Source organism: Pomacea canaliculata, linkage group LG13 (assembly GCF_003073045.1).
Source record: "Pomacea canaliculata isolate SZHN2017 linkage group LG13, ASM307304v1, whole genome shotgun sequence".
Classification (NCBI taxonomy): domain Eukaryota; kingdom Metazoa; phylum Mollusca; class Gastropoda; order Architaenioglossa; family Ampullariidae; genus Pomacea; species Pomacea canaliculata.
Genome location: NC_037602.1, coordinates 12761563 through 12775907, shown reverse-complemented (window position 1 = coordinate 12775907; position 14345 = coordinate 12761563). Strand labels below are relative to the sequence as shown.

At 42.9% G+C, this 14345-nt stretch overlaps 1 protein-coding gene across 1 annotated transcript in view; it reads left to right on the top strand.

The window, feature by feature from the left end:
• LOC112553735 (furin-like protease kpc-1) overlaps positions 1 to 14345 on the top strand; it is a 28260-nt gene that overhangs the window by 1000 nt on the left and 12915 nt on the right. Inside the window, exons 2-3 of the mRNA XM_025221149.1 lie at positions 7654 to 7758; positions 13293 to 13406. Of these exons, the coding sequence (XP_025076934.1) occupies positions 7654 to 7758; positions 13293 to 13406 (219 nt within the window). The remainder of the gene's footprint in view (positions 1 to 7653; positions 7759 to 13292; positions 13407 to 14345) is intronic.

The following is a 14345-nucleotide window of genomic DNA, read 5'->3' as shown; positions in this document are numbered from 1 at the left end:
AAAGAGGCTGACATATTTAAACATTTTATGGTATGCCTTTTATTATTAACCTTTACATTGGTAGCCTGGAAAGGCTTTTACACTGTAGCCTTTCTTTTCAAGCAGTGCAAATAATTCCAGCATGATTATTTAATTGAAACTAATTTCAATATATGATTATCATTAAATAATTTATAATGAACCAGTCTGTTGTCTGTCTTTGACTTTTTATTTCACGTGTTTAATATAAACATTCCTTACAAAGATTTTGCTGCAAATCTTAAACTTTTTTGAATTGATAAGTTTTGTGATGAAAAAGGCTAGAGATATATGACTTTGTCATATGACAAAGAGTTTTGATTAATCTCAGAAAAATATTGTTAGTTGTCTCTTTTTCATTTGTAGTATAGGGGTGTGTATGGGTGGGGATGCAAGGAAGTAGATGTTGAGACTGAAAGTATATAGGTACTAGGATATATTGTGATTGCTGTATACCTTGTCAGAAAGATACTTTAAAATAATTTTTGACTAGCTATTGTATCAAATGCTTATTAGAAATACATTTAACTTGCACTTTTATTGAACAGTCGATAATGTCAGTTATGGTGAGCTGTAAAACTTGACTGTTACCAGCTCAGGGTGTGAAGAGTAAATGTTTACCAATGAAACTCATAACACAACATTGTTTTCGCACACAGTACATATTTGTTTCTTTCTGAAATTATATTACATTAAAAAAAAAAAATCAACTTCTATTGATCTATCACTTTGTTGGGTGTTGTGATAGATGTGATCAACAGCTTACAGTTGCTTTGAGTATTGTGGGCATTTTGGGGATATAAAGTGATGCACTTATAATCTGTCCAATCATTTACATTTAGAAATGTAGATCTTGATTTTGTCTAGATCTGGAAACAGGTAAATGTGAGCTAAGTTTCAGTGCTTCCAGTAATACAGTAAATTTCTACCACAGTAATACTGCTTCTAAAATATGGTGTATCTTTTTTTTTGACTGCAATCTGTGTTTGTCATTCACACATGTATGACACAAAGTGCAGGAAATCAAAATGATCTGAGAGAAAGCAGTATGTTGTGAAGATGCAGAACTGACTGTATTGAGACTTTTCTGTGAGGCAGTCAGTTTCATAAATAACAGTTTTTCCATTCAAGTTGATGCTAAAGAGAAAAATGTTGAATAAAATAAATTAATAGAGCTTAGTTGTGGCAACAAATTTATAAAAATTGTAATTGTAAATGATAATAGCTGATTGAAACATGCCAGTTTCTTCAGTTCTCTTGGAATCCCCTAAGCCAGCAAAGTGACAAAGAACATGAGGTTCGTTATTTTTTAGGCATTTTGGTGTTTTGGCATCCTCTTAAAAGATGTTGCTTTAAGTTTTAGATTTGTTAAGATTGTATATGACAGCCATTTGTTTTTATAAGATAGAAGGAACATTGTGTATTTATTCTTTTCTGGTCTCAATAGTTTAGGCAGTGAATCTCTGCAGTTCAGCAGTACAACAGTTCGAAGCTTGTCTCCAAGAGACAGAAGATATGGGTCACGGGCTCACATCTTGCCCCTAAAGCCTGAGTAGGTCACTGTGATGATATAACCTTAGCTGTTGGATCAGGGTTCTAAGAGCTTCTGACCATCTGTAAAATATGAAGATTGCTAGTGTTATTATTATAGCAGAGAAGAATCAAAGATATACAAAGATATCTCGTGGAATGTTCGCTGAACAGGACTCGTTTCTTATTTGCAGTGACTTGAAAGGCATATATAGCAAGGGTCACCAATAAAATTTGCTTAAAAGCTGGGTTAAGAGTAAATGTTATACTGCATATTTACTTTGTAGCTATTATTTTACAGTTGCCTGGCAACCAGTGTTTTTACATCACTTATTTTTTCTCTCACCCCCAACAGTTCATGCCTTCAGCAAACAACTGAAATTTAACAACCATTAATGATGTTGGGAATCCTTTGAAAAGTATTTATTCTCGTGATTTTATTGTTATTAGGCAAACACCATATGATTTAGTTTATAACTCATTACTAGACGCCTTTAACCATGGAGATATAAATATATTCATCACACACACATAGAGATTTCATTAGTTTTCCTAGCCAGGTGCTGGACACGTGGATTGCAGAAGACCACCAGCCACGCTGTACAGCACGGGTCAGGCAGGTCAGATTACAAACGGTGCGGAGTAAGTGTTAGTACTGCCCCCCAGCTGTACAACTTGAGCGGTCCTATTCGGGAGTCGCCAAACCTTGCTGGCTACTTGATCGCAAATGACGACAGTCTGTATTGACCTAGCCGAGCACTCCACGCATTTTCGCTCTATTGAGTTTTTACCGTGGCATGAAAACCGCGGGTTTGGAAGATGCAGTGTCAGGTTGTGGGACTGTGAGAAAAAGATGGGTTGCGGGCGGAAGTCGGGCCCCACGTCAGCGTGAATACAATCCGAGCTGCAGCGGGAGTGGCTGAAGATCCGAGTGACACATAGACAAGAAGGGTGATGTCAGTGACACTAGGAAGGGGAATGCCAGTCAAGTGAAGGAGAAACGGGCGAAGATTGCCGCTGACGAAAACGAAAGACGTGAGGTAACGAACATGAAACGATAGGAGGTGTACGTAATGAGGGCTGACGACAACATAGCAAAATCTAGAGTCCTGGTCACTAAACATTTCCGCAAGGTGACAAACGGTATGGAAAACTGTTAAATGTACAATTTGTCAGGAGCTATACGATACAAGGATTTACGTGGGGGCGTCACAATTGTCGCTAGAACCAACTCAGAACAGAGAAGGAAGTGACACAAGAAGAGGAGGTCGGGGAGCATGTTGGGTTGGATGTTGTAGACCTACGTAAAGTACTGTCTGCGCTTTGTGGACCCATTGCTTTGGATGTTTTAGAGCTCTTTCACCTCTGTGGTAGTCATCGTTTGCGCGGGCTGGATTCCCCCTTGCTGATGGGTTGGTCTTTGTCTTTTCTTGCATGATGATTCCACCTGAAATGATGAGGAAGTGAGAGGGAAACAACCCTGACGGACATGGACGTGCAATGCATTTAGGGGAAATCTAGGGTTCGCTGCATATTTTGATTGCGAGAGAGAAAGAGCATAGTGCCTGCGATCTCAATCTTCTGGCAGAAACAGAGCGACGAATGATGAAAACGTCATATAGAAGCGAGGTGGACAATAATGATGTCCCGCGCTGTTGCCAAGGATGTTCGATTCAAGACAACAAAGACGTGCACCCGCTGTCTTCAGATATCGTAAATCGATCATACTGAGCACACAAAGACGGTGTGTATGTGTGCGTGTTCCATTGTGGAAGAGCAAGAGCACTGACTTCTAAATGAGATGCGCTTGATTCGAAGTACTGCTCGTGATCATGTCATCAAAATATTGTTTCTCATGGCCGCTGATTTCGAGGAGTCGTTCTATATATTTGTCTCGGCACTGTCCCTGTTAGTCTTGTGTTGTCCTCTTCCGAGCAGAAACATTTGTCGAGCTTTCAGGCAAACGCATTCAGATCACTAAAGCAGCGAATCCCCTCTCCCCCCTGACCTGCTCGAGTAAACGAGTATAAAGTGTCTTTCACGGAGCCGTACGTTGTGTTGGTTAGACATAGGTCTATTGTGATTTATTCGCAAGGAATCGTCTTGAAGATATTAGAGGGCAAGAATTACGTTGAGACATAGGTCTATTATGATTTATTCGCATAGAATCCTCTTGAAGGTATTAGAGGGCAAGAATTACGTTCTTTGATTTACTTCCGTTCTAAAGAGAAATTTTCCCATTCTCGCCACGTCAACACTTTTTGGTAATTTTTCAGCTGAGGGTACAATGAGTTTCTCGCTTTAGGGATTTTCGCTTTTAGCTTTCGCTGCGATTTTTGCTTTGTCGGTCTATGAACGGAATTGAAAGTACTTGTCATATCTATGACAGGATAAGCGACATGAAATTTTGTTTCTGTTGCTTTATTCCCCCCCCCCCCCCCATCCTTTTTTAAAAACGCCATAGCCAAACCATTGCAGCTTTATAATGCTTTTCTCGCACTGATTTGATTTGTTTCGATGAATTCAAAGAAATAAGCGCGTAAGTACAGTTTCCAATTTTTGGAAAAGTGGTCAAAGAGCAGCCTTGTCCAGACAAGCAGCTACACTTAGCATTAACGTGCGAGTGCCGTAGGACACAGATCACGTGCGGGGCAAGGCCAAGCAACGTGCTTTCCCACAGCTCCGACGCTAATCGTAGAAAGTTGTCATTTACAGATGAACCGATTTCTAAGAAGGCTGAATGTAGTTTCTAGGATAATCGGCATAATAATCGGCGCTCCTGTTACGGAGCTTCCGTGGGAAACGCGTGTGGACAAAGGTGCATTGTGTATAGCCGTAGTCAACAGGTCATGCCTCTTGACCGGACCCAGTCCGAGAAGTGATTTATGAATTAAAGTGTGACAGCGCCCGTTTCACCACGTCTTTAGTGGGCTTTTCCACTGACTTTTAAAGATAAGAATTGAATTTTGTTTGTAATTTTGTCCAGATGACTTGAACGCTTTTGGAGGAAGGAGGTAAGAAATACAGGGTCCCTTTATTTCCACGCATCTGTTCTCGCACTCCTTTACTGGGAAAAAAGATGCATTTTTCTAAACTTAAACACTTAGGCGTGTGTAAAAGAAAATTCCGCGCACTCACGGGGAAAGGAGAGTGGTAATGAAAAATTTGTGAAGAATTTTCTTAACAGAGCACATAATATCGAATATGTCGCTATGGGAATTTTTTAAATGATGGTAGTATACTGGATTTTCCAAACAAGATCACATGGTTGATAATATGTCCGGTTAAGAAGGCCTTTGAGAATCATATTCCACGACTACCTCCTTCCCCTTCAAAGAAGGGGCTCAAACCGTTTCAGGGAATAGGTGTCAGGGATCTTTCTGGCAGCTTGTGGGCTGCTCTCAGGAGGGCAGTTCCGTCGTGGAGTCGTAGTACAAAACCTTGCACTTTCCCCCATTTTCTCTCACCGCAGACCGGGAATCTTGGATCATCTCCATCAGTGCGACGGAGAGGAGCATGGAGGATAATGAGACGAAACGTCAGTAGAGCGAGCTGTCAGCGATTTTGGCGAAGAGAAGGGCAAGTGAGGGAAGTGCAACTTTGGGCGAGAAATGGCGTTATGTCAGCATAGTCTGCTTGTCACAGACGTCGAGGGTTATTCTGGGTGAGGGCATGTGAGCGTGAGAGAATTGTCGGAACTGCCCCAATGTGTGCAGTCATGTGATGTATACTATTTGACATTCAAGGCACACCAGCTTCCAGATGACAGGATGCGAGGGTGATAGGGTCCCCTTAGCAGATACGAATTTTGCGGGGTTTTCTCGGCTACATCGGCTTTATTATCTCCTTTCCTCCCACGCGTCCATCACCCACAGCGCGAAATCACCTCGAGTTAGAGACACTTTCCTAGCAAATAAACCAAGAAACTAACCAGATACAGATGGTGATGCTCGCGAAGCAACACGACAGTTATTTTATGTATGCTTCTTTTGTGTACTTCTTTAGCAACTGTGTCAGCAACCCAAATTTCGTGATTTAATAAACTTCTTGCTTCTCATCATACTGCGTAAATAAAAAGTGGCATACTTTCTGTGCAATAGCTACTAATAATTCTCAGATACTACCAGGTTCTGATGACAACTGTAAATCGTCCACTGTGAACCCTGTGAAAGCAACTGTAAAACTAGTCCACTGTGGACCCTGTACTGGCAAAGCCGGCGGGTCAGTCGTGACCAGCAATCCTATCTTCCAATATAGTCCCCCTTCCACTCCCACCAGCCCCAAGGACATGTCGTCTGTATGAAGCATAGGGAAAGCAGAATCTACCCAGGACAACTATACAGCATATCTCCTTCTGATTTGGATCTTGAGGCCTCCTTACCGTCTACGAGGCTGGAGCTGCAACTCCTTATCGTTACCGTCGTCATCTGGTTCTTCTCTCCTCTCCAGCCTTTTGACTAGTCAGCATCGTGCAGCATACGCCATATGGAAGAACTCGGATACCAGTCGCTCAAGTAGCGAGGTAGCGAAGCGAAAAGAGAACAGGGGTGAGAGTGCAGACAGCTGTGGAAAGTGATTTTGCAGACGACATCGGCAGCAGCTGATGGAAACCTATCACTCCCACTGGCCTGCTGCACGCACCTCGTCGCGCAGGGCAGGTAACCTCCGGGGAGACTATTGATTTCTCGTCCAGTCTTCACGGCCTGTAATGCCGCCGTGCGTGTCAGGAAAAGCGGATCTAACTCAAGAAGAGCGAGGGTTTGATGCTCGCCAAAACGAAGAAAGAAGAGGGACGAGACCTATGTTTTTAGCCCCCAGGCATTTCACTTACTGTTATGTCACCAAGTGGAATAATTGTGAGGTGACGCACGCCCAGGACCCGTCTATCCGCGAGAGAAGGGAAGGCGAGGGAGCAGCTGAAGTACTTCAAAGCTCAGGCAGAGGCTGCTAATCTCCTGCGTACGACCCTGAGGGTTAGGATCGCAATGTTATCAGCTGAGGCCAGCTACCATGTGTAGCAGCGTTCCTCATGGGGGAGGGGGGAGAAACAACAGTTTAATATCTCTTTAAATGATGTATACCTCGACATAAATTCTTTTCTCACGTGAGCTGCCCTCTTCCTTATTAGTATAAAATACTCTTGTCTTACCCTATCGTGCCAGTGTATCAGTATGGGCGGCAACGAAGTGCGTATATTTTGTCGGGTTATCAGCGGGCTGCTACTGTGCTCGCGAGTAAGCTGTGAATCAAGCGATTGCTTGTCAGTTGGGTCTATTTTGTTGGTAATGCCTAGTTGTACACAATCGGCGCTAGCACCAGGTATTTGTGTTGCCGACGAAGTCACATCTAAAAGGTTTTTCTGTTAGACGTCCATCTATTGTGAACACTTAGTCCTCTCCCGCGAGGTAAAACGGCAGGGTTGTTTGTTGTGGCTAGGGTGGTGCGACAAGAGTTCGCGCGTGGGTGGGTGAGGGTGGTCGGGGACGACGGGCACGCCTTGATGGAAGGAGGGGGGAAAGGTTGGAAGGGCTGCCTTGCGGAGTGCTTTAAACCATAAGAACAGCATGGCTACTGAAATAATTTCCATTTGCTGACGTGGTCTGTTGTCTCAGACCCCATGTGACCTTGCCCACGCTAATGTACTTACAACGTAAACACCTGTTCAGTCGGCGAAGAGTTTGTACAAACATCTAGGGCCAGGTGTGCAACAAGGCGCTAGCTTGGATAACCAACACGTAGCATCAGTTTAAGTGTCGATATTTTGTAAATTATTCTACATTTCGTTCGACGGAAACATTTGAGCTGAACCAGTCAGATAAGCATATTGCGATCTGTTGTTCACCAGGCCGCAGATGTCTGTGTATGGTTCTCGTACGAATCGAAGAGAACATTCAAGCTGTCCCCGTCTGTCGCTCCCTTTGTCTCTCACACGCTCACACATGTGTGCATTGGCAGAATATTGCACAACGTGAAACAAAGTATTTAACAAGAGGTGAAACTAAAGATAGGAATGAAATGACAATTCAGAGAAATGCTTGACACAGGGATACAAGACAGATGTTGCGATACAAGTAAACCATCTTTTTACATCATTTCTGATTGCAGATTGGAAGCTTGGAAGACCATTATTTGTTTGAAATACCCAATCGCCAAAAACGCTCCAGCGAACGTAGCCACGAGCACCATGCTGCGCTGTCCACGCACCCTGAGGTGAGTGCACCTGTGATGTCTGCTGCGTGCTTGTGGCAAGTCAGACATGATCACATAAGCCGTCAGTCACAACAGCCTTGATGTCGCACAACCCCTTCACCTGAGGTCCCAATTCTTGTTATTTCTGTGTGTTTGCGCAGGTGAGATTGTTCTGTGCACATTGCGTTTGTGAAATCCTTACGAGACTCACCAAGGCATAGTTTTTTTTTAAAAATTAATTTTGCCGCAGAATTAAAGGTCGAGATCAAAAGTCTTCCCCGACCACTGAAAGATTAATTGGGATACAGTACCCCCAACCCTGCACTTTTCCTCCTTTCTTCCTGCACCCTTCCTCCTTTCTCCCTACCGACCACTGAAAGTCGCGCCTTGCTGACAAGACAAAGACGTCGGCGGTGTACAGGCCGTAAATTGCCCATACCACAAGGCTTTGACCTCGACGGAAAATGCCAGTAGACTGGGCAAGTAGTTCTAAGTGTCTGTTTTTTTCCCTGTGGGCAGGAGCAATGAAATGCAAAAGAAAGCCTGAAGGCAAGAAAGGGAGTTGTACAGTTACGTGTACAACACCACCCCTATCCCAGTGGTTCTCAAAGTATTTCGGACCGCGGACCACTTTACTTAAGTAAAAAATATGGCGGACCACCAAGTCCAAAAAATCAGTCTGTACTATGAATTTCAAATTTAAATTGCCACATTTGTTTCATTACAATTCAAAATTAAATGTCCTTTTGTGACAGTAGTATAGTAATACATAATTGACATAAAACTACGTATACATGTACCTCGTTCTTTGTAATTAAAATGTTAATGCGAGGAATGCATCACTTTAAACATCACTTTGCTGACATATGACGACTGTCAGCCGCGGACCACCAGACTTCCCACTAGTGGTCCGCGGACCACACTTTGAGAACCACTGCCCTAGCCTACAGAAACAAGGGTTTGCACAAAAGTTTCCAAAAACTTCCCAGTTTGTGCAATATATCTCTTCTTTCATTAAAGGCATATTCAAACTGCCTTCTCTCTCTGCACTGGTTTTCGGTCTCAGCAGTCCTTGAAAAAGAAAAGAAAGTCGACGTGAAAACAGTATGAACAGATTTTTTTCTTGTACCCGAAAACTTGTGTTAAGCAGACTGCTTTTAAAAGAAGTCAAGCTGCTCGTTTTTATTTGTGCTCGCGCGCGCGTGTGTGTAAAACGAGCCTGTGTTGTAAGGAATGACTTGAGTTAATTCAATACAGTCGGCAGTCTCCTTGTCAGTTAGGCGCAGTCATTTTTTCCCATAGTTTTTCAGAAGCAGTTCGAATGTGTGCATGACTGGGATGGTTAAATGATTCTGACTTTTATTTATTTTTGGAAAAGGAAAACAGCAGGAATGCATTCTTTTTGTATGCCATTTTTGAGTGTCATTACAGACATCAACTGGCTTGCTGCTGGACAAATGTTGACACGACTGGAAAGCATCTAGACTTGGCGCTTAGACAAATATGTAATTTCACAAAACACTACAGCTTTTCCCCATTTTTTTTCCTTGGAAGCAAACGTTATTTGATGGCACAGCAGGTCATTGTGTCCCACGGGTGTGAGTGTCGCGTGGTTTGGCTCCTGGCCAGCGACTTGTACTGTAAAGCTGTCTTTTGAGAGCATGTTAGAAGCTCCAAGAAGCATGTCCTGGAATGATAATAGAAAGTGTGTGTTTGTGTGCGCGCGCACACGCTTAGCGAGAAAGTTTTCTGTAAAATCCACTGGCATTTCGAAAGCATTAGGCACTTGGCCGGGTCCTGTTGTCAAGATCCACAGTGGAAAAGAACAGTAGAAAAGTTTGCGCAGATAAGGAATTTAAGCCAGGAAAAAAAATAGTTTTCTTTCTTTGTGTGGAAAATGTATAAATAACATCCCCCCTTCCCTATTCGCTTAGCTTTATTGAAAAATGAACAAATGTAAGTGAACATTTAATGTTAGCAAACATGTTAATGTCACGTAAAAAGCAGAACGCAGCAAGAATAGGCGGGAGGAAAACCGACAAAAGCGCCTCTTTGGTTACTAGTGACACAACAAAACAAAACAAAAAAAAAAAAGCAGAAAACTTGTAGTTCATTTGCGAAGTAAAAGACTTGAGTAGAACTGCACTTGATGTTCTTCTTGCATGGTGCGAGCTTATTTTGCTTGCGTGGACTCCCGTTGCCGTCTCGCCGCCTGGGCAAGAATGTGAGCACGGAGGTAGGGGTCCTAATGATGCTGTCAGCTAATCAAAAGTTGCTCGGAACTGGGGTCACCGCCTGAAGCACAGCGGAGAGTGCAGAGATTAGGGGCGAGTATGGAGGGAGTGGGTGGAGTGCGCTGAGCTGGAGATGCACGCAGCAAGGAGCAGGGAAGCGGCAAGCACGCGCATAAAATAGTTGAGGTGCCGCGCATGTGCACGATGGTCTTGACGGGCAGAACCAGAGTGCAGTGCGTTACATGCAGTAGCTTGAAGTAGGTCAAAGGTCGCCTCTGGAAGGAAGTGACTGTAAGGGGGAGGGAGCACATTAAGTCGTCTTCAGTGTGATCGTTATCGTGGCAAGACAGATGCTGTTAAGACGAACCTTGTAAAATTTCACGGTCGCCAGCGTTTTGATGTTCGCTACAATCCCATACTCTGATCCCGGCTGTAAAACCTCATTGGTCACTTCATACCCCCTTGGTTTTATTATTATCTGAGCTTTTCTTTCCTGTGTGGGTGGCGGGGGCATCGATTTAAAAAAAAAAAACAACACTATCTGCCTAGCGTTGAAGGTACGTTAAAGTACCCTGGTGCCAAACGTCTCTGCCACTCGGTCTTTAGACTGATAGAATTCCTTAACTGGTGCTGGAGCAGAGGGCCTGCATTCCTCCCTGGGTTAACGCTTAACACAAAAAGACAAAACATTGTGCCTAGCGATTAGTCACAGGTTAGCAGATGGTTACAGCAGGCCAGGACGGGGTCAGAACGCTACACTTTACAAGAGTGCTGCTGTTATGAAGTACGCGTGACGGAGGTCATATGGCGATAGAGACACGTGGAGGCAATGTGCTTTGGAGGGGTGGGAGCATCGTGTATGGCGCACTGGCGTCCGGGCTGTAATTAGTTTTCCTGCTCCATAGACTGAGGAAGTTTATTTCAAATAAAAAAGAATAGTGTAAATTAAGACGATATTTGTCTGCGCTGGTGGGGCATTCAAGTGCACGTTGTCTGCGGAAGCGACCTGTCAGAAAGTGCCATTTTGATCTGAGCCTGGAATAGAAAAACTGCCAACAGCGGAATGCATTTCTCTGAGCCCTTCTTAAACTAGATTTCCTGCGGAGGATAGCGCTTGCTGTTGGGAGGCCCTGCCCCATTTTTTTTTTATAAAAGAGAACTAACGTAGGCATGGATAACGTTTCAGGAAGGTTCACCGATGAGGTTTTAAGACAGGCGTGGGACACCATTTTGCAACTAGTATTTTTGTGGTGGCGGTGGGGTGTTGTTAAAAGAACTACATTTAACAAGATGTTAGCTTTGATCGTGCTGCACCCACTCATGCATGCACGACTGCACACATACACGCACACGTATCAACATAAGTTGATTAAAACGCACCACATAATCTATTCCTGATGGTAGGGAGTTTATGCAGTGTCCGCGTTTCTGTAAGTGACCGAAGAAAGAACATGATGCATTGATTTCAGCCGTTCCTACATTCTGTTTAATTTTAGCAACGCCGGCATGCCCAGCGCCGGGTATCTGACGTGTTCAAGATTTTACCGCTCATAACTGTTGATGCTTCTATTTTAATAACTACCGTGCACAGACCGCTTCCTTTGCCTATTTTCGGACCGTCGATTAAGATTACGTCTGCTGGGCAAAGCACACCCGCTGATTCGAATGCCGATGATAGCAGACCTCTCCTTTTACCTGGAGTCGGAGTGTCTGGAAGTCGGGAGATACGGGGGCCGTTCTCTCAATTTATTTGATATAGAGCGGTGGTCTTGGTGCAGATCTCGTTAGAGAGATGTACTCAGTTTACGGGTCCTCTTAAAAAAAAAATTGCGCTTGTTTCACCATTGCATTTAAGAAAACCCCCCAAAAGCGTTGAAAAGAAACTCCGCACAAAACAAGAAAAAAGTCGAAGTGATCTGGAAGGCGAAATATGTTACGTGAAATTACTTCACGGGTCGCTTTGTAAAACCGATGATCGTTTAACGTTTTTTTTTTTTTTTTATACCCGAAGTTGTCAAGCGCGTATAACTACATAATCAGTGTATCTTACACGTGAACAATAGACCTGTATAGATATATGCACGCGCGCGCACACGTACACATCGTTCAGGGTACAGGAAATGAACGCATCACCTATCGGCTCTCTAATGGGGTGGAGAAGAGTTCTAGTCTTGTGTAAAACAAATGGTTGCCCAGGCGGGGAGCACTACGAAAGAAATCGGTTTATTGCTTGAGATGCCAGTCCGCTGACAGACGACAGGCGACATACGTCACCGAAATTCCTGTGGCTGGCAGACGACAGGTAACCCGCTTTGCAGCACGTGCCGCGCCGTCCTACTTCTGGGCGCGCGTCGCGTATCTGTCACGGCGAGGACTGCGACTTTGATCGGTGCTCATTCATAGTAGATGGAAACTTTCAGTTTCATGGGTGAAGAAAAGCCCCACAACGCACACAGCTTGACGTTCGTTAGGGCTTTGACTGGAGCGGAAACTGGAGAGAGGTGGCTATGAAACGCCATCGGCTAGCTGCGGTCTCTTCTACACACCCTCTCCTAATTCTTTCACTTACATCACCGTCTTTCTTATTCTCTTTCTCACACACGTGAGCATAACTACGAGTGGAGGCTCTATCTTGGTATACAGTGAGGATTGGCTGTCTTCGGTTCAAATCTCGTCTTAGGCATGCTGTGTTTTTTTTCTGTGTCTGGCACCTGTTTCCAGGATTGGCTGCATTTCCGTGATGTAGCCTTAGTTGCAGGCTTAGTGTGAAGCACAAATCTCTTTCCACAGCTTCCTCTTCTCCATATCTTGGTAGCTGGTATGCTCAGCTTCATTTCTCTGGTTCAAGGCTGCTTCTGCATGTGGATGAATAGCTTCTCATTCCCTCTTAATTGCTGCCAAGGCAGAATTAGTAGCTGATTTGTTAAGGAAAGTTAAGGCAGCAGAAGAGAGGGCTTGGCTTCTAGTTCCTCATTCTGTACTGTAGACAAGATGATGCACTTGAGTTCACTGTTGCATTTGTTCTGTGGGACTCTTTACCTTAACTTTAACTAAGAAGAATGCATTAATAATAATGAATAATTATGATTTTGTGTTTGTGTGTGTGTGTTCTACTTTCAGGATAGTTTAAAGAAGCTGACATATGTAACCAAAGACTAAACTAACTTATAAAATTGTTATATTATTTAGAATTCTTGAAATGCTGAATATATTTAGTCAATGATCCACTTAGCAATGTTCAGGGTGGGGAGAAAGTAAAATGCAGTATAAGGAGATGGTGCATTTATTCCTCAAATTACATGAGTTGCCAATCTGTTGCAGGTGCACTGGTTTGAGCAGCAGGTAGCCAAAGTTCGTACCAAAAGAGATCTGGTAAAGCCACTCAGTGGACCATTTAAACTGAATGACCCTTACTATGATCGGCAGTGGTATCTGGTCAGTATCATACATTAATTTTGACTTTGATAAGCTTAAAATATCTCAGATTACAGTAAATAAGAGAGTGATGACATTCTCAGCAAAACTATCAAACTGATCAAAGTGGACTGAAGTACACATGGCTGCATTCACAGAATTATGAAATAGGTTTTCTTGTTAAATGAGCCACTGATAAGATGCTTTTGTATAAGCACAAGCAAGCACAGAGATTGCTCTGCGAAAGACGGGTACAATAATTTTGTTCCATTTTTTATTTTTATCTAGGCTAAGGGAAGTAATTCATAAACGAAGGAAATAGCTAATGGAATCTTTTCCCTGCAGCTACCATCTTTGGCATTGTTTTGGAGGGGATAGTTTCCTGGCAGTAATTTTGAATTTTCTAGCCTAAGCTACTTCCTTTCCAAAATTTGCAAGTCAGAAATCACAAATGTCACACTAATTTCAACCATAAAGTGCTTAAATTTCATTTCAAGATGTTTTTTGAGAATAAAGCAGATATTATCAGATATGTGTTTTTGACATCTGAACGGGATTTTCTGCAAAATTTGTGGTGTTAGCACCAGGTTTTGTATGGTAGCCTACTTCATGATAACTTTAATATACCTCAAAATTACAAACTTCATGGATATGTAACTGTGACCCAAGATAAGCTTGAAGCAAATTCAGGTAAGAGAGTTTGAATTCTGTTGAGATTTATATCTTTATAGGAAAAGAAAATTTGATATGGTTATTTTTTCACAATTTTTTGTAAATAATAAAAATTCTTGCATTCTGAGAGAAAAGACTGTACTCAAGATGGGAGAACATTGAGTTAAAAAACAAATAACTGATTCAGAAAGAGAGGATAAAATGGAATAATTCAGGTTTTACTATGACCACCCAGTTTCTGCTGCTCGTCATTAACTTCAACATTTAGTTTTAAAAAATGAAAAATAT